Source organism: Zonotrichia albicollis, chromosome 3 (assembly GCF_047830755.1).
Source record: "Zonotrichia albicollis isolate bZonAlb1 chromosome 3, bZonAlb1.hap1, whole genome shotgun sequence".
Classification (NCBI taxonomy): Eukaryota; Metazoa; Chordata; class Aves; order Passeriformes; family Passerellidae; genus Zonotrichia; species Zonotrichia albicollis.
In genome coordinates, this window is record NC_133821.1 from 14,117,098 (window position 1) to 14,134,768 (window position 17,671).

General features: G+C 49.9%; 1 protein-coding gene across 2 annotated transcripts in view; it reads left to right on the forward strand.

Moving 5' to 3' along the window:
* Window positions 1-17,671, forward strand: part of PPP2R5D (protein phosphatase 2 regulatory subunit B'delta) — a 27,744-nt gene continuing 10,073 nt past the window's right edge. Inside the window, exons 1-11 of one of the 2 annotated variants that reach the window (XM_005486755.4) lie at window positions 1-159; window positions 908-1,003; window positions 7,494-7,713; window positions 8,639-8,838; window positions 9,208-9,318; window positions 10,713-10,805; window positions 11,263-11,393; window positions 11,505-11,564; window positions 12,603-12,711; window positions 13,565-13,618; window positions 16,294-16,464. In XM_005486755.4, the coding sequence (XP_005486812.1) occupies window positions 133-159; window positions 908-1,003; window positions 7,494-7,713; window positions 8,639-8,838; window positions 9,208-9,318; window positions 10,713-10,805; window positions 11,263-11,393; window positions 11,505-11,564; window positions 12,603-12,711; window positions 13,565-13,618; window positions 16,294-16,464 (1,272 nt within the window). In that variant the 5' untranslated portion in view covers window positions 1-132. The other variant, XM_014266882.3, reaches the window with a different exon arrangement.

The following is a 17,671-nucleotide window of genomic DNA, read 5'->3' on the forward strand; positions in this document are numbered from 1 at the left end:
CGGCGGCGGCGGAGGCTGTTGCTAGGCAGGCCGGCGCGCCTGGCCCAATGGGAGCGGGGCGCTGCGGCCGGGCCCGGGCGCAGGCGGCGGCGGCGGCGGCGGGCGCGGAGCGGTTGGGGGCCGGCGCTCACCATGCCCTACAAGCTGAAGAAGGAGAAGGTGCGGCCCCGGGGGTGGCGGCGGCGTCGGGGGAGCTCCCGCGCGCGGCGCGGCGGCCGACGGCTCGCTCCCGCCGCCCCTCCCCGGCGCGGCCTTGCCTGGGCTCAGCCCTCGGGCGGGGGCGCGCACGGGGCTGTGGCCGGCAGGGGGCGGGGGCGCGGGCGCGCGCCCGCGGCGGGCGGGTCGGGTGGCGCAGGAGGGCGGCGGGGGCGCGCGCGGGCCCGGGGGAGGCGGGCGGGAGGGTGCGAGGGGCGGCCGGCGGTGCCTCCGTGCGAGCCCGGCCCGGCCCGCCCTGCGCGCTCCGCCGGCCGCGGGGATGCTCCCGGTGGGGGAGGTACGGCCGCACCCATGCCCCGGCCCCGCTGCTCCCGCCGCCGGCGGGGTGAGGGCCCCGATCCGCCTCTGCCGCCGCCCAGGGCGGCTGGGCCGGGGCTGTGGGCGTCCTGGCACCGCATATCTCGGATGAGGCCGCGCCCCGCGGAAGGGCTGGGTGGGCACCGGGCCCTGTCACCCGGCGGGGTCAGCCCGCGGTGACCGGGCCGGGAGATGCCAGCATCGCTCCTGGCTCGGAGCTTGGTCTCGCCCTGGGCGCCAGCGCCGCGGGAGCCGCTCGGGATGGGAGAAAGGGCTGGGAGGGGATGTCCGGAGCAGGGCGTGCTCTGTGGCTGCTCACACCTGAGCTCTGCAGAGAGATGCTGACATTCTGGGCAAGGTGGAGTTTTCTCTGATTGTATTCTCATCCTTTCAGGAATCTCCAAAGTCTACCAAAAGCACCACAAAGCCTGGCAGCAGCAGCAGCAGCAGCAGTAGCGGGAAGGATGGTGGGGCAGAGAATTCAGAAGAGGTAAGGCTTTCACCTTGGGTACAGCAGTGTGCATGTGCAATCTTTGGGGAGGAATAAAATCTTTCATTTTAGCTGCTTCAAGCTGTTCCACCAGATAACACATGTCACCAGGATCTTAAGAAGTCGGAGAAGGAAAATTGCCCCAAAGGGAACAATGACTATGGATGAGACCAGCTGATGAGTCTCATACCCTACAGACCTGCAAAAAGACATTTGGCAAAAAGCTGAGGGCAAGTGGTGCTCACAGAGGTGGGCAGGGCATGGCAAAGTTGGCTGCAGAAAGAGACATGCCATGATTATCAAGGAGGTGGAAGCCTGGCAGATGGGAACAGCCTCCTTGCTCCTGTCAGAGCAAAGTGCCATCAACTCTGTTGTCACTTTGTGTCAGAGTGGGAGAGTAGTAAGAAGCAATGGGAAAAGATCTGTTCTTCTGAGGCGTTTTCTGGAGGAGTGAGATTAGGAAGTAATGGATAGGAACACTTGAAAGAATGAACTGCTAGAGATTAAATGGCTCTCCTTTGGTATAACAGCCTTGTTGCTGAATGCAGCGTTCCTCACAAGAAGGCACAGTCTGTATTCCCAGATGTGCAGTCTCACTCTCAGTTTGGATGTTGCCAGGGTAGATACATTCGAATGGCCTCAGCAGAATATGATAGTATGATAAGCTGTCCTTAGAGTTAGCACAAAGTTGTGTTCAGTGGAACTTTTCTGGTAGTCCTGAGTTTGCCATTCAGGCAGTGGTTGTGGAATTTGAGAATCGTCCCAGAAGAATGTTATAAGCATGCATGTATGTGTGGTTTATTTATTTTAATGCTGCTGTTTGGCAAACAAGCTGTGCCACTTCTACATCCATAGAAGCTTGTGTGCTCTGTTCTTGTCTGGGACACATTGCACTTGTCATTTGGAGGGTTGGGCATGGGAGAGATGTAGGGCCAATCAAGACTAGGAAGAAATGTGTAGTACAGTGGCATGGCTTTAGTCAATGTTGTTTTAGAGTCTACTCCAAAGCACAGATCTGCATTGCAGAGCCTCAGAAAATAAACCCAGTACAAGCAACTCAGTTTTGTGCTCATGCCTGACCTGCCATGTGGCCAGCAAGGAATCATTCTTACATTGTGTGCTTTGGAGCAGGCAGCAGTTTTGTAGCTCCTCCATCCTGGCCTTTGCCTCTATCTGTTTTATTCTCTCAGTTTTGTGCTCATGCCTGACCTGCCATGTGGCCAGCAAGGAATCATTCTTACATTGTGTGCTTTGGAGCAGGCAGCAGTTTTGTAGCTCCTCCATCCTGGCCTTTGCCTCTATCTGTTTTATTCTGTGTATGCAGCTGAAAACAGCTTGGTGGGAGAGCTGCCTGCAGACTCCAAGGGAGTGAGAGAGCTCCTGTGTTGGCATTATGGGTCAGACTTACCTTTTATTTATGTGTAACTCTTTGCTGAGTTCACAGCTCTGGAAAGGTGTAGGAAAGTCTGGGTCTTGCAATGGGTAGCCAGCAAAGCAGGTCACTCAGAAGAAGGGAAGAATGTCACAGGTGACAGGCTCCCTTTTGTGACCTGAAATGACATGTAATATTTGCCTGGGTGCAGGAGAAACTTAGGAGTGATGTGTCTAAAATTCCCTCCCACAAAACATAGCTAGCCACTTCCTCATACTCCAGACAAAATCCAGCCCTCCTTTAAGATGGAAAGCTGCCTCTCCTTTGATCATAGGAACAGAGAGCAGAGCAGAAAGGAGACACCTCTGCAGTGTGTACTGCCACAGGTCTCTTCTTCCTTTCCCTGTTGAGTCTGCAGTGAAGTTTGTTCCTTCTTGGTGCTTTCCTCTCTTTGGAGTACTCTGCTGCAGAATGGAAGAGAGCTCTTTGCTTGATAAGAAGAAATGTATACCAGTTTGAATGCGATTTTCTTGCTCTTCAGGAAACACAGAAAGGTATTTTGACTTTCACAATGGGTGAGGAATTAGGTAATGTGTGCTGGGAGCAAAACTCCTTCCTTATGTCAAAAGCATGAGGTGGTTTGACTTGTGAAATGCTGGGAGTGGAGTTGTCTGGTGGGGTTGATGGGCTGAGCCCAGCCTGGATACCTCTGCTGCCATTGTGAGAGTTTCATGCCCTGTGAATTCTCCTGTGGAGCTATGCTTGGTTGGTTGCCTGTTCTAGGGTGAAAATTGGGTGCACTAAAAAAAATCTTTCCTTTTTCTTCATCTCTCAGTAGATGTTTAATGGGCTTGCAGCAGGGGAGCAGCCATGTGGGCAGCCCTCCTCCAGTTTGTGCTTTTCTCTCTCACACCATGCTCCATGGAGCAGGGAAAAGAATCAACTTTAATTTATCCTGGTACCAGAAAGTTATGATTTGTTTTGCAGGCAACTTGTCTAGCTGGTGGGATGAGTAAAGCTTGTTGCAGAGCAGCTCTGTTTTGATGGATCTGGGCAAATGCAGTGGACAAAGAGCTCCTGTGGGGATCTGTGTGGAGGGAGGTGAAGAGGGTAGGAGCCAGTCCAGAGCCCCCTAAGCAAAGTGCTTTGTTCTGTGCAGCAAAGGAGCTGATCTGGAAGGGCAGATACGTTGAAAAGCAGGCACATCCACGAGGGAAGGGGAGTGTTGGATTCTCTCTTAAGTCCAGGGGTACTGCAGTGCTCTCAGTTTTACTCCAAGATGAGCATCTCTCTGATGTGAATAGCCAACACAGCCCCTGGCTTTGTGGGGGCAGTTTGCTGTGGGAGAGACAAGGAGCAGTGGAGTAAAACATGAGAGCAGGGAGTGGGAAATGAAAGGTATGTTTAATTCAGTCCCTCTGGAGCATGATGAGTATGTGAATGCAGAGAATTTCTGGGTAGCTATTTAAGGAGAAAAAATAAATAATGTCAGAGACCAAGGCAGCATTGAATGAGAGGATGAGAAAGAGTTACTCCTCCTGGCCAGAAAGACTGGGAGAGGCAGCTGGGTGGGGAAAAAGAGTTAATGACCTGGAAGTGGGAGCAGGCATTAGCAGCAGTAAAGATGGGAGTTGCTCTGCAGCCTCGAGGGCAGCTTGGAGCCTTGCTGATGAGATTTGCAGCTCTGGGAGAGGCTGTGCCTTTTCAGTGAGCTGCTGTATTTTCATGTTTTGCACATATCTCCATGGGGCTTGTTACTGCAGTACCTGGAGTTCATTATTCAGAGCCAGGCATTACAGTGTGTTCGTGCTACTTCTGAGGCACAGAGCCTCATTTTAATAGGGAAGCTGTGTAACAGCAGACAAAGAGAGCAGGTACTGACTTGAGGGATGGGAAGGGAAGAGTCATCTGAGGAGGAGGAGCTGAGAGCAGATCTGGGCTGGGAAGCTTAGCAAGCAGGGGATGCTCAAGGGAGCAGTGAGGCAGAAAGGGCTTCCCGAGTGGCGATGCACCCAGCTGCAGCAGGAGTGCCTGCAGAGGTGAGGTCATGCACGGCTGGGGGAGAGCAGGAGGAGCCAGCACAGCTCAGTGGGGCTGGGGGAACAGGATCTCTGCTCTCTGGGGTGAGGAGGAATGGCACAGAGCAAGCTCAGGGCCTGGGGCTCATTGGCTTGTGCAGGCAAGTTCCTAACTGGGAGGAGAGGTGGTGGGAACCAGCAGGGAGGAAGTGCTCTGGAGGCAGGGAGATTGTGTGCAGGAGTTCTAATTAAGTTTCATTTAGGGGTGAATGAAATGAAACCCCTAAATTTCATGTCCTGTTTGCACAAAGAGCTGCTCCACTGCAGTGGGGAAAGTGGGGCTACCCCACTGTGCTTGGTGCAAACACCTTGTGCTATTCTCTGGTCACTTCAGTGTAACAGGCTCAGCAAACAGTGTCCCCCAGGCTGTTGGCTTTGTCACAGTGTGTGAGCCCTGCTTGTCAGGAGAGGCTGAGCCTGCTCAGGGAGGGAGGTGCCTGCAGCCATGGAGCTGGTGTTGGTGTTAGGGAAAGAGAGTCTGTACATGAAGAGAAAAGCTTTCAGGTTCAGTAGTCTGCTGTGTTTTCAGGGATGGAAACTTCAGGGAAGAAAGTGTTAGGAAACTTAAAATAAGCCTCTACTGATTCATGTGGCCAAGGTAGGAGGTGTTGAATGCAGCAGGACAGCAGGCCTGCCACAGGAAGCACCTCCTGAAAGCAGGGATTCAACTTGATCCCAGAAAGTGCCTGTACAAGCAGCCCATCATAAACTCTGCAGCATATGAGTGTACCCAACCTCTCCAGCCATCAGGTTTTCCCTAGCAATCTCAGCTGTGGGACTTCTGCATGTACATGGCTGTTTCTTAAATAGCTGGCAGCTAAACCTGAAACTATGGTTTGTCTCTCTTTGTGCAAGATGTTGGAGACTGGTGGACTTTTCCAGCCCCCTGATGCAGCCTGTTCACATGCAGTAACCACACCATGCTCTGAGCATTTGCCTGTGGGGTTTTTGGGTGGATGAGGAGTACACAGACATGTCCTATCAGCTAGGAGGGCCCATGTGTCCTGCTTCCTTCAGTGTTACCTGGGAGGCCACCAGTGCAGAGAGTTTCTCTCTCTACCATCTTTGCTCTGTGGTGGCTCAGCATTCAGATTTTTTCCCTTCTTCCCTGTGGAAGGAGAGTGATGCAGAGGTGAGGATTCCCAAAGGCATCTGGACAATATTTTGAGTGGCTCACACTGCCCTGATAGCCAAATATTCAGGGTGAGGAGTGAACTTTTCAGTCTTGGGGGCTGGCCAGCAAGGCTTTGTCCTGGCTTAACTGATCATAGCCTACTCTTTAGGATGAGTTGCCTCCAGTTTGTAGTCTGGGCCTGCTTTGTTTGGCAGACACTGCAGCTTTTATCACAAGCTCATCTGGCTCCCTCCTCTCATCATGGGACAGCACTGCTCTGTGAAGGGAATTGAAACAAATGTAAACTGTAGAGAGTTCAAATCTTGTTGTCTTCCCCCCAGCTTGGCTTGGAGCTGAGCTTGAAACAGAACCACTCAAGATTTCCTTCAAACAGAGCCAGACCAGAACTAAAATTTTTTCTGATTTCTCATTCAAAGTAATGGCTTGGCAAAAAAAAAAAAAAAAAGGATGTTTTGCCTTGGGCCCTGTTGTCCATGAGGAGTCTTTACACTTGCTCTAAAGATCCCAATCTGTAGAGCAGCATCTCCTTGTGGACAACTTTCCCTGTTCCTACCTTGCTGCCTTCCCACGTGCTGCAGGTACAGTAACTCTTGCTCTTGCACTGCAGTGCTGTGCTGCACCTCTTTGGAAACCAGGGAAAGGAGTGTTCTGAGTAGCTGCAGCTCAGCCAGGAAGAGACTGGACATCTGGAGGGTGGCAAGCTCTGCTGAGCTCCTGCACTCCCCTAAAACCCTGCTGCTCACTGTCCTGGTGAGGTCTGCACTCCTACCACTGGGCTCTATGAGAATTATGGGGAAAGAAGGAGGTGATGTCCAAGAATTCCACTCACCTCTGCTCCCCATCCATTGTGCTGTTCTTGCTGTGTCCTAAACAGGTTCGTGCTGCAGCTCCTTGGCTTCATGTAGCAGCAGGAAGGAGGTGGCTCATGCAGCACAGCCAGGGCAGGCTGGGTGCTGGTTCCAGCTAATCCCTCTCTCTGCTTCCTGGCAGGATGTTGCCCTCTTTTGTCTGAGTTTTCCACAGGTTGGGTCAGTGTGAAATTAAAGGGTCAGTTATTGAGTCATTATGGTCCAAGTGGGACTTGAACCAAGAGAGCTTGAGCAAGGTCAGAAGAGAGCTGAACTGAGCAAACACTGGCTTGAGTTTCTGGTCACATGCTAAACATGAGAAAGTGCCTCTGGTAGTGCAGTGGGAGAGGAGAATGCAGGCAGAGAGTTTGTGTGGCTGAAAGGAGAGATGTGGGAAAAGCCCCTCTGCAGAAGTCCAGACAGCAGTGAGGCAGAGATGGGAGAGAGCAGCCAGGATGGGCTGGCAGAGCCCACAGGCTGGGATCTAAGGTTCTGTATGTTTGTGTGCATGATCCATGTGGTTTATAGGTGCTCCTGGACCATGAGTGCAGCAATGATTGCCGTGGTCTTCGCTATTGCCTTTCCAAGGCCTTTATGTCTGCTCCGTACTACATGCTTTGCTTTTTCACAAGTGATTCCCTGCACAGGGACAAGGAAGCAAATTGCTGCTTTTCTAAACTTGCTTGTGTGTGTTGTACAGAGTGCTGCAGGGACAGCAGCACGCTGAAATTTCTGTTTGGAGTACAGAAAGTTCTTATTTCTGCTCCATGTAATTTGTCACAAGATGTGACTTTGCTTTCCACATCCATAGCACTGGCTGTGCTGAGAGGCTCCAGTGTTCTTTGTGGCACCTTACAGACATGAGTAAAACTGATGTTTACTTTGCAGGTATGCTGCAAAGGCAACCAGCAGCTCTAGAACTGGTGAGATGCCCTCAACTGCAAGTACAACAGTGAAAAACCTGCCAGGTTTCTTCATTCCAGGAAGATGCTGGTGGGCATCTGCTTATGAGGCTTGTAGCTAAAAGCTTCTGAGTTGTCTTTTCCTCCCTCACCAGGCCCAGCAGCCTCAGCAGCAGCCTCAGCAGGCCCAGCAGCAGCCACAGCAGCAGCCAACCTCAAACAAGCGGCCCAGCAACAGCGCTCCCCCCCCAACCCAGCTGAACAAAATCAAGTACTCAGGGGGACCCCAGATTGTGAAGAAGGAGCGCCGGCACAGCTCTTCCCGCTTCAACCTGAGCAAAAACCGCGAGCTGCAAAAGCTCCCAGCCCTCAAAGGTAAACAGGCAGTGGGGTGGAAGTGACCTGCCTGGCAAGCTGCAGTTTCTCCAACTAGTTACATGGAAAGGTGCTTGGCTTGTTAGCACATAGAGAATCCATGGATGGTCTAAAATAATCAGAGTATTCTCAATGCAGACTTCATACTTACCTTCCCAGTTGAGGTATTTAAACCTGCTTCTCTGTACTGAGGATTGGCTCAGATTCTTCAGCAGGTTGTGCAGGAAGGTGGTAAAGTGCAGAGACCTTGGTGCAGGCTGTGCTTGGTTCCTACATCCACCCATTCCTGGGGAACGACCAGGCTTCCTCCTCATTGTATTTCCATTGCAAATTATGATAGTGCAATTGAACCTGTTCACATTAGGGCAGCTTGGTATTAGCACTTAGTGTACATTATATTGCAATTAAACATGAGTATGGACAAGGAGAAAGCATTTTCAGCAGTCATTGAGGCAGAGCCATTTCTTGGTGCTGCTCACAGACACAGACAAGCCTTTGGGGAGGGCCGAGGCAGTGTGTAGTTTCCAGTTGTATCAAAAAGAGAATTTGTTAATGTACAACTCCTGCCATCCTGGCCCTGTTTTCTGGCAGGAGGGTTAGGCTACAGCATGTGCTGCTCAGCTCCCTTTGTGTCTCTGGGCTGCAGGACATGGTTACCACTGCTCTCCTTTTTCAGTGTACTTTGTACACAGAAGAGATCAATGCTTATCAGGTTAGAAACTGCTGCCACGTTTGAAATCCCCTCATGGGATTTCTCTGCCTCCCTTGTCCCATGTCCATAGCAGGGATAACAGTGCCTCAGTTCAAGGACAGTGTGACAGGGGAGGGGGAAGCCACAGGGGGAGCAAAGCACAGTGCTACCTGGGTAAAGCAGGAATGTGAGGTGCCTGTCTGCAAGGACAGATGTCCCTGCTTTCTCTGACAGATGCTCCTCCCCACGAACGAGAAGAGCTTTTCATCCAGAAGCTGCGGCAGTGCTGCGTTCTTTTTGACTTCATCTCTGACCCCCTCAGTGACCTGAAGTTCAAGGAGGTGAAGCGAGCAGGTCTCAATGAGATGGTGGAGTACATCACACACAACCGAGATGTTGTCACCGAGGCCATCTACCCTGAAGCTGTCATCATGGTAGGGCACAGAGCCAGTGTTTGTGTGGCTTTTGTGCCAAAGAAACAGGGAAGTGTGGGAGGAGGAGGGGATGGGGATTTGTCAGAGAGGAGTGTGACCCCAGTCCTAGCCATTCCTTGTCTCCCCACCTCCAGGAAGAGAAGTGTGTGTGGGGGTGGTGGTAGTGACAGTGCTTGCTGTGGGGAGAGGTGGCATCTCTTGTCTCTGGCACAGACTGCACTTGTGCAGAGTGTAGCCCTGCAGCCTGCAGGAAGGGATCAGCCTATGGGCACATCTGGGACAAATCACACTGCAGTGAAGGATTTGCTCTATGGAGGACCATCATGAGGTGTCACAGTGTCATTCATGCAACTTTTTCACTCACCTCAGTTTTCAGTGAACCTCTTCCGGACACTCCCACCATCGTCCAATCCCACAGGAGCAGAATTTGACCCTGAAGAAGATGAGCCTACATTAGAGGCTGCCTGGCCACACCTTCAGGTGAGGAGCAGTGGGGGATGTAAATCTGGTGAATTTATCTCCCAGAAGTTAAGAGTCTATGTAGAGGCTGCCAGCCCTGCCACTGCTGCTTCACCAGCCTGCAAGGGTTGCTGAGGAAAGACCAGGCCTGCCACCCAGGGGTCAGAGGTGGCTCTTAGGTAGTGCAGGAAGCAAGGGTGTCCTGGGAACTGGGTGATGCCTCTGTGCAACATTCTCCTGCAGATGGCTTTAGACAGACTAGATAAAAAGGGTTAGGAAAGTGACAAGTGAGCGTGGTTCAGCAGAGCTCAGCAGTGGAAGTCAGGAGGAAAGCTCGAGGCACTGGCACAGGGATGTGTTGTCAAGCAGACAAAGGCAGAAAAAGAGGCAGGTACTGCAGAATGAAGCAGAAAATACAGAGAAGAAATAAGCTGTCATTCTGCAGCAGTGGTTAATCATTTCTCACTGCTGCAGTTGACATAGGGATGTGAGCATTGATGGAAATAGCGTCTCCTCAGCACCAGAGTGCTGTGAATGCTAGGCAGCATTTGTTTCTCAGAATTGAGTCAGCAGCAGCCAGCATGGATTTCTGGCAACTGAATGCTGAGCTTTTTGGTCAGCACCTCAGTTTTTTCTTTACTACTGTCCTTGGCAGCCAGGCCCTACCTGTAGATGCATGGTCCTATCATTCCTTCAATTCCAAAGTCAGACCTTTCAGATGCATTGATCTTGTTTGGCCTAGTGGCCCCTCAGGACCGCTAGGAGAAATGAGAGTGGACTCAGTCCTCTCAGAGAACAGCAGGACCAGAAGTTGATGTTTCAGCACTGACAACCTTCTAAAAGCAAGCTGCCCTGTGTTTTCCAAGTGGGACACAGCATGCAGCTCTCCTGGCTTAGTGAGGCCAAGCCAACCTTGAGTCAGCACCCAAGAGGCAGAGGACACTGCATGTTTTTCTGGGGTCAGGACCCAGGAGGCAGAGGACACTGCATGTTTTTCTGGGGTCTGTTTCATTTCTCTGCTCTTCTGTGATTCCGTGGCGTATCTCAAGGGCATCCAGTGAGTCTGAGCCTTTGACATCTCTGGAGATTTCTGATCTCTGTAGGGATGAAGATGTGAGAAGAGTTTCCCAGGCCTAATGTGTTAATCTGAGGAGGTGGGTGTTATCTTTGGGAGACCTGAGGTGATGACATCTCAGGCAGATTTGTGCAGCTTTTTGCCATCAGAGACTCTTGCCCATTAAAGCAAGGGCAGCTGAGTTGATCCCACTGGGTAAGGAAACACTGGCTTTTATGCTCCTGTTTGGGCTTCCCAGCCTTTCCCTGAATCCATAAGGAGAAGGAAAACATAAAATGTGAGTAAACACTGGTGAGAGGACAGGGAGATTTCTAAGTAATCTCTCCTTTTCCCCCAACAGCTGGTGTACGAGTTCTTCCTCAGGTTCCTGGAGTCACCTGACTTTCAACCAAATGTAGCCAAGAAATACATTGACCAGAAGTTTGTGCTATCTGTAAGTAATTGCTGCCCCTGCCACTGTGCACCACCTTTATGCAGGAGCTGCAGCAGATTTTGGTGCTTGATGCTGTGACTTTTCTTTATTTGTCCTGAATGAGCAGACAGAATTTTCTGTGCAGGGCAAGACTGTGTGAGCTGTAGTCACTGGAACTCATAACTCATTGTACAGGTGGAGGAGGGCACAGGGGCCTTGCAGGGGAAATCTGGGGATGTGCAGCTCTGTAGAATGTGCAGGCCATCACTGTGCTTCTGAAGGTGAAAGAAATGATGATGGTTGCACCTTGTGACTAGGAGGTGACATTTTTCAGGGAAATGACCCTGTGCTCTGGGTGCTGAAGGCATCACTCAGCTGAAGGAGCTGTTTTTGCCAAGCAGGAGCAGTGCCCAGTGCTGCTGCTAGCTTTGCCCAGACAGGCAGTGTGCAGGCACTCACTGAATTTCTCTCCCCACAGCTGCTGGATCTCTTTGACAGTGAAGACCCCAGAGAAAGAGATTTCCTAAAAACTATTCTGCACAGGATCTATGGGAAGTTCCTGGGCCTGAGAGCATATGTGAGGAGGCAGATCAATAATATATTTTACAGGTGAGGTCTTTCTTACTACCATGTAGACTCCCTGTCTCCAGCATTTTTCCTTCCTCTTGCTTATCGAACTGTATCCAGCATTTGGCAATGACTTCTCATCCTTCTCTTCAGGTTCATCTATGAAACAGAACACCACAATGGGATTGCAGAGCTACTGGAGATCCTGGGAAGGTAAGGGCACTTTTGGGAGTCCCAGAGGGCCCATAGTGAGAGTGGCCTCCAGCCCAGTGTGCTGTGTGAAAAGGCAGTGCCTTTCTTCAGCAGTCCTTGCAGGAGGCACCTCTTGCAGAGAATGTCTGACAGAGCATGAAGTACTCCCCAGTGTGCTGATACATACAGTGGTAGCCTTCTCCTCCCCAGATCTGTCTCCTGTTCTTTATTGAGTCCAGTCACACTTGCTGTCTTGCCTCAGCAGGCAGTGAGAGAGCAGAGCTCCTCACAGCTCTGAGAAGCCCTAGCAATGGGCAGCCTTCTCCTCTCCCAGGTTTCAGCTTCCCTTCTGTTTGTGGCCCTCTTGTGCTGCCACCCTCCTGTTCTGTAATGCACAAATGTGAGAGTGTTCACAGGGGTCTTATGTTGGAGGAAGAGACAGAGATCTGACTCCATGTTCCAGAAGGCTGATTTATTATTTTATGATATATATTACATTAAAACTATACTAAAAGAATAGAAGAAAAGGTTTCATCTCAGAGGGCTAGCTAAGCTAAGAATAGAAAGGAATGATAACAAAGGTTTGTGGCTCAGAGAGAGAGCCTGAGCCAGCTGGGCTGTGATTGGCCATTAATTCCAAACATCCACATGAGACCAATCACAGATGCACCTGTTGCATTCCACAGCAGCAGATAATCAATGTTTACATGTTGTTCCTGAGGCCTCTCAGCTTCTCAGGAGGACAAAATCCTAAGGAAAGGATTTTCATGAAAAGTTGTCTGGAACACACAAGACTCAAGCATTGAGCTCCTACGGTGCTGGCCTTCCCCAGAGGTTCTGCCTGAGTGTGTGTGGGGCTGAGCCTGGCAGGGACAGAGCAGAGCCCAGGCTCCATCAGAGGCATTTCCCTGTGGTGCCTGCCAAGAGCAATCACTGAGCTCAGTGTGAAGGCTGGGGTGCACTGACCACACTTTTGGGGGGTGCTTCCTCAAGGGGCTGGTGAGAGGCACTGTATTTCTGCTGGGTCAAAATTTGAATAATACTCTTGTTTCTTCTCAGCATAATCAATGGGTTTGCTTTGCCTCTGAAGGAAGAGCACAAGATGTTCCTCATCAGAGTCCTGTTACCACTGCACAAAGTGAAGTCTCTCAGTGTGTACCATCCACAGGTGAGAAGTGCTTCAAGTTCAAGGGCAGATTGGGATTTTGCAAGAGCTTATAGCTGTTAATTGCTCTATATGTTTATATTAGTTTAAAAGCTAATTGTTTATAGCTATCCACCAGGCCACATTGTAAAAGTTTTTGCTGTGAGATGTTCTGGGCTCTGTCCCATACTATAGTGGTTATTCCATTCTTGTGCTGTCTGGGCCTGTGCCACTGGATTATGGAGAGTATTCTGACATTTCCCAGTGTCTCAATGCTGTGGCTTGCTTTGTCTTCCTGTGCTGGAAGCTTGTGAAATATTGGGGGCCTGCTGAAAGCAGAGAGGTAAATTTCCTAGCTGCAGTCATCAGCCTGTGCATGTGGTGTATCAGCTATTAGTCACCACTGAGGTATGTGGAGAAGTTGGCTTGCTAGTCTGCTAGATTGGTTTAGAAATTAATTTTTTCCAATTTTGAGTACATAACAGAAAAATAGAGAAGATGAGAACTTGGGATAGGAAGTGAAAAAATATGGGTACTAAGTAGAGATGTCTGTTCTCTCAGCCCTGTTTCTGTGGGGCAGGGCTTTGTGTCAGTCAGGTTTGTTCTTCCCATTGTGTGCAGCTGTGCTTTCATCTATCTGAATGTATTGGCTGTGGACTGTTCTGGGTGACTGAAGTTTTGTCCTTTGAATTGCACAAATGTCCTGAGCTCAGGCCCTGCCTGCTTGGTCTTAAAGTCTTCACTTGCCATCAGTAAACTGGATTTGTTTAGAGCTGCAACATAATGGGCATGGTGTTACTGCCAGCCTAGGAGGTGGTATGGTAGCACTTGGGTGCACTTGAGGAAGCTCTAATCTTGCCATGTTTTTTTCCTGCAGCTGGCATACTGTGTTGTACAGTTCTTGGAGAAAGACAGCAGCTTGACAGAGCCAGTGAGTAATCTTGCTTCACTTCTGTGTGACAGTCAAGTCCCAAAAAGCTTCACAGCTTCCTTAGAGCAGCCCTTTTTCACCCTTGCTGTAAGGAGGCTGGGATTCACTGGTATTGTTTGCTGGGTTTGCCTGGCTCCCTGCGGGTAGAAGGGGCTGTACTGCTCATGTGCAAGCCTTTAGCATTCTCTCCTGCAAGCTTCAGGAAGGTGGGCTGCAATCTTCCTCTGTGTTCAGATCTTGGTGTAGCAGAAGGAACAGGATACCAAGCTGTTCTTCCAGGGCAGAGCTTCTGGCTAATGAGGGATACTGCAGAGACAAAATACATGACCATCTGATGGAACCAGAGCTTGTGGGGGCCCTGAAATAGTAAGAGTTCCTCCAGACTGCTGGAGTTGGCTGCAGAACTGTGGGGATGAAGTTAGGAACCTGGGGCACAGCATCTACTTAGGAATGCCACTGTTCCTTCGTGAAAGTATTCTCCTTCCAGCTTTAGCATCAATTTGCTACTTTTGTAGAGGTAAGTGACATTGTAGACACATTTACCTTCAGGAAATGGTGCTGGGAAACAGCAGGTTCTAAAATGTGAGCAGTGTAAGTGGTGACCTCACATATTCTAGTTACTGTCTGCACAAACCTGCAGTGTTAACCAGGCTGAATGCCAGCTTGGCAGAGGGTGCAAGAAGGAGACAAGTGTTTCTCCACCCACTGCAGGCCAGGAAATGTCTTCTACAGAGCTGAGTTTCACAGGCTCAAAACAGCAGATGGGCAGAGAACACACACTTCTGTCAGTGTAGCAGGGAGCACCAAAAGTGTGAGTGCTTTAATGAGTAATGCTGGCTGAGGTCGTTCTGTTCCCTGGCTCAAATGTGTGTGCTCATGGTGAGCCTGCCTGTGCTGGGTAGAAGCTGGTCAGCTGCTGTCATCTTTCTGGCTCCACAGCTCTGACACCAGCAGTGCTGAAACAGATCTCCTAGCTTTTCCTTTAAACCTGGCTCCTCCATTTCCTATGTTCCCAGAAGCCTGCTCTGAAACAAACCACTTCAAGTAGCTTCCTGACTGTGCTGAGTACTTCCTGTGGCTGACATCCAGTGCTACAGCCTCCTGCCAAAGCACCTCAAAGGTTGAGGGAGAAGAGAGGAATAGAAATCTGTCAATATTTCACTTTGCAGCTTATTCAGACAGTAAAGCTCTGTAGCTCATCACTTTTTTCTGGATAACTGTTCAGTGGCCCCTGGTACCGGGCCCAGGTGGAAAACAGTGGAATAACCCAATTTCACTACCTTCAGTGTGTGTTGTGTTTCAACCAGGACTGTAGTGCCACAACTTGGGTTCTGTTGAAGCATCTTGCTTGTGAAGGTTTTGAATAGAGCCCCCTGGTGTTACTGAAGGCTGGAAGAATTACAGGGCTTATGCATCAGCAAATCTGAATGCACAGGGAGATGTTACCAGCTGGAAGGAGGCCAGATCACTCCCTGGGTCCACACTTGCCTCAAATGGCCCCCCAGAAGCTTGCTCAGCAAGGCTTGACGTGGTAGCTCTTGTCTCAACAGCAGTCAGGTGAACAAGGCCTCAGAAATGCTCAGGAATAGCAAACACAGACTCCAGACACCTTAGTTTGTAGGTGAAATGACTTCTGAGTCATTGAGGCCAACTCTTGCCTGAATGGCAGACATGAATAATGACAAACATGGAGAATAATGGACTGCTGGTTTCTGAAGCCTTGAGTTGGCAGAAACATAATGCTCAGATATATCTAATCCTGTGTTGCAATGCCCACTCCTGACCCTCTGCTGCTCTGAACTTCCTCTCAAGTGCCAACTTCAGGATCAGGTAGCTGAAGTGCAGAGGTTTGAAAGGGTAGCTCAGCTGTGTGTGCCTCTGGTGTCCACAGAGTAAGCATCCCTTCTTTCAAGAGGGGAAGGTCTGCAGCATCTTGGATCCTGCCTTTGCAGTGTCTAGAAGCAGATGGGTAGGAGAAGAAGCAGTATTAAAAATAAAAAAATTAAATCTAGTGAGATATAGTCCTTCCCTATTCTTGTAAGCAATGGTTTTACTCAGCCAGAAGTTGCATCTGCATTGTTATATTTAATTATAACCATTAGGTGAAAACTCCATGAACTTGTCTGTTCCATTCTGGAGTCTGCTTCAACTTTGAATCTCTACAAAGTCTTGCAAGAATGAGTTCCATAATCCAGTTACTTTTGTGTGAAGCAATATTTCCCTTCCTTGTCCCAAACCCATCCATTGCTTTATTTATTCAGTGCAGACAGTATTCAAGCTCTGCAGTGTTTTGAATAATGACCCTTCAGAGACCTTCTCTATAGCATTTCCAGTTTGATTAGTTGAACTTCTGTGGTTACTTTGCACTGTCTGCCCACTGCTGCCCACTCCAATTTCACCCTTCTGTGCTAAGCTGTGGTGGGGGATAAGAAATTATTGTAAACTTTGTGCTTGTAATAAATCATAGCAGCCTAGGAAGAGCTGCCCCATGAGTGTAACTTTGCAGAATTTGGGCTTTTGTCTTCTTTCTTCACTCATCACCCACCCTGACTCACTGAGAAACTCTATTCTCTTACTTCCTCCCCTCTTGCTGTTGTGACCAGATACTTAAAAATTTATTTTGCAGCTGGTGTTGACTTAGAGCCTCTAACTGTCTCTGTACTCTTCCCACTCAGGTGATTGTGGGCTTGCTGAAGTTCTGGCCAAAAACTCACAGTCCCAAAGAGGTGATGTTCTTAAATGAGCTGGAGGAGATCCTGGATGTGATTGAGCCATCTGAGTTTGTGAAAGTTATGGAGCCCTTGTTCAGGCAGTTGGCCAAATGTGTCTCCAGCCCACACTTCCAGGTAGGTTGCAGTTCAGGGAGGAGATGGAGCATTGACTTGTAACCCACTTGGCATGTGAGGGTGGCACCACAGTTTTGGGCATGTGGAGTTGTGACCAGGGCAGGTATTGGTGTGACACCTGGTGGGAAGCAGTGAGCCCTCAGCACAACCACAGCCTGAGCCCATCCAAAGAGAGCACAGAGCAGATCTGTGCAGTCTCTCCTGCTGCTCTGTGCTGCTCAGCACTGGGTACTGCAGAGGCTGGGGCTGCAGCACAGGTGCTCTGCCACCTCCTGTTCTGCCTAGCAAGGACAGAGGACATCCATCCAGGGTCACCCTGCTGAAGTAAAACTGAGCACTCTGCAGTGTTGGAGAGAGGCCAGCCAAAGACACTGTGCTGGGAAAGTCCTTTGTTTTATTCTGGCACAGGTAGTAAAGAGTGAGGTGTACTGGAATCTGTTTCTTCTTTGTTTCCACTGAAGGGAAACTGGTTGTAGTAGCTGGCTAATATCATCTCTGTGGTTGGTTTAAAATGTACAAGGTGGTGGGACCTGCTAGTAGCTCCTAGTAGGTGTTCTTCACTCATTTGTGGCAGTTTTAAACTGCCATGAAGAGTGCCCAGGAAGGAGAGAGCTTGCTGGTCAAACACATGGTTGGGCTAGGTTTAGGTGGAGTGTTAAAGAAGAAATGACTCAACCATCTCGCAGTGAGACTGAGTGCACAGTGAGGCAGGCTGGCTTCAGTTTGTCTTTGGGTATAGAGAGGTACAAAGTCATGTGTTTACAAGGCAAAAATAAGGTCAGTCTAGGTCACACATGTATGTAAAAAATGAGTTTTGTGTAAAGGTCTAGGGGAGCATGATGGAAACCAGCTGGACATGGATTCCTGGTGTGGTGGTGGGGAACCAAAGGACTAATGTGACCTTTGGGTGTGGAGGCAGCTACCAAAAGGAACTAAGGAGCTGGAATTAAGTAGGGTAAAGGCTGGAGGAGAGACATCCTGTACTTGATAGCAGCCCTCATCTGCTGCCAAACTCTGAAGAACAATGCTGAGAAACCTGGAGAAGGTGCAAACACTTTAGAGCCTAAGAGAATTAACCCCAAAGGTGTCCCATACAGTCAGGCTGAACAGTCTGCAGCTTGTCTGAAGAGCAAAATTAGGAATTGACTTCTTGGTGAGTCTGAGCACCTTGGTGGGAATGAGTTTTCTCTGAGTGGATTGTGTGGTA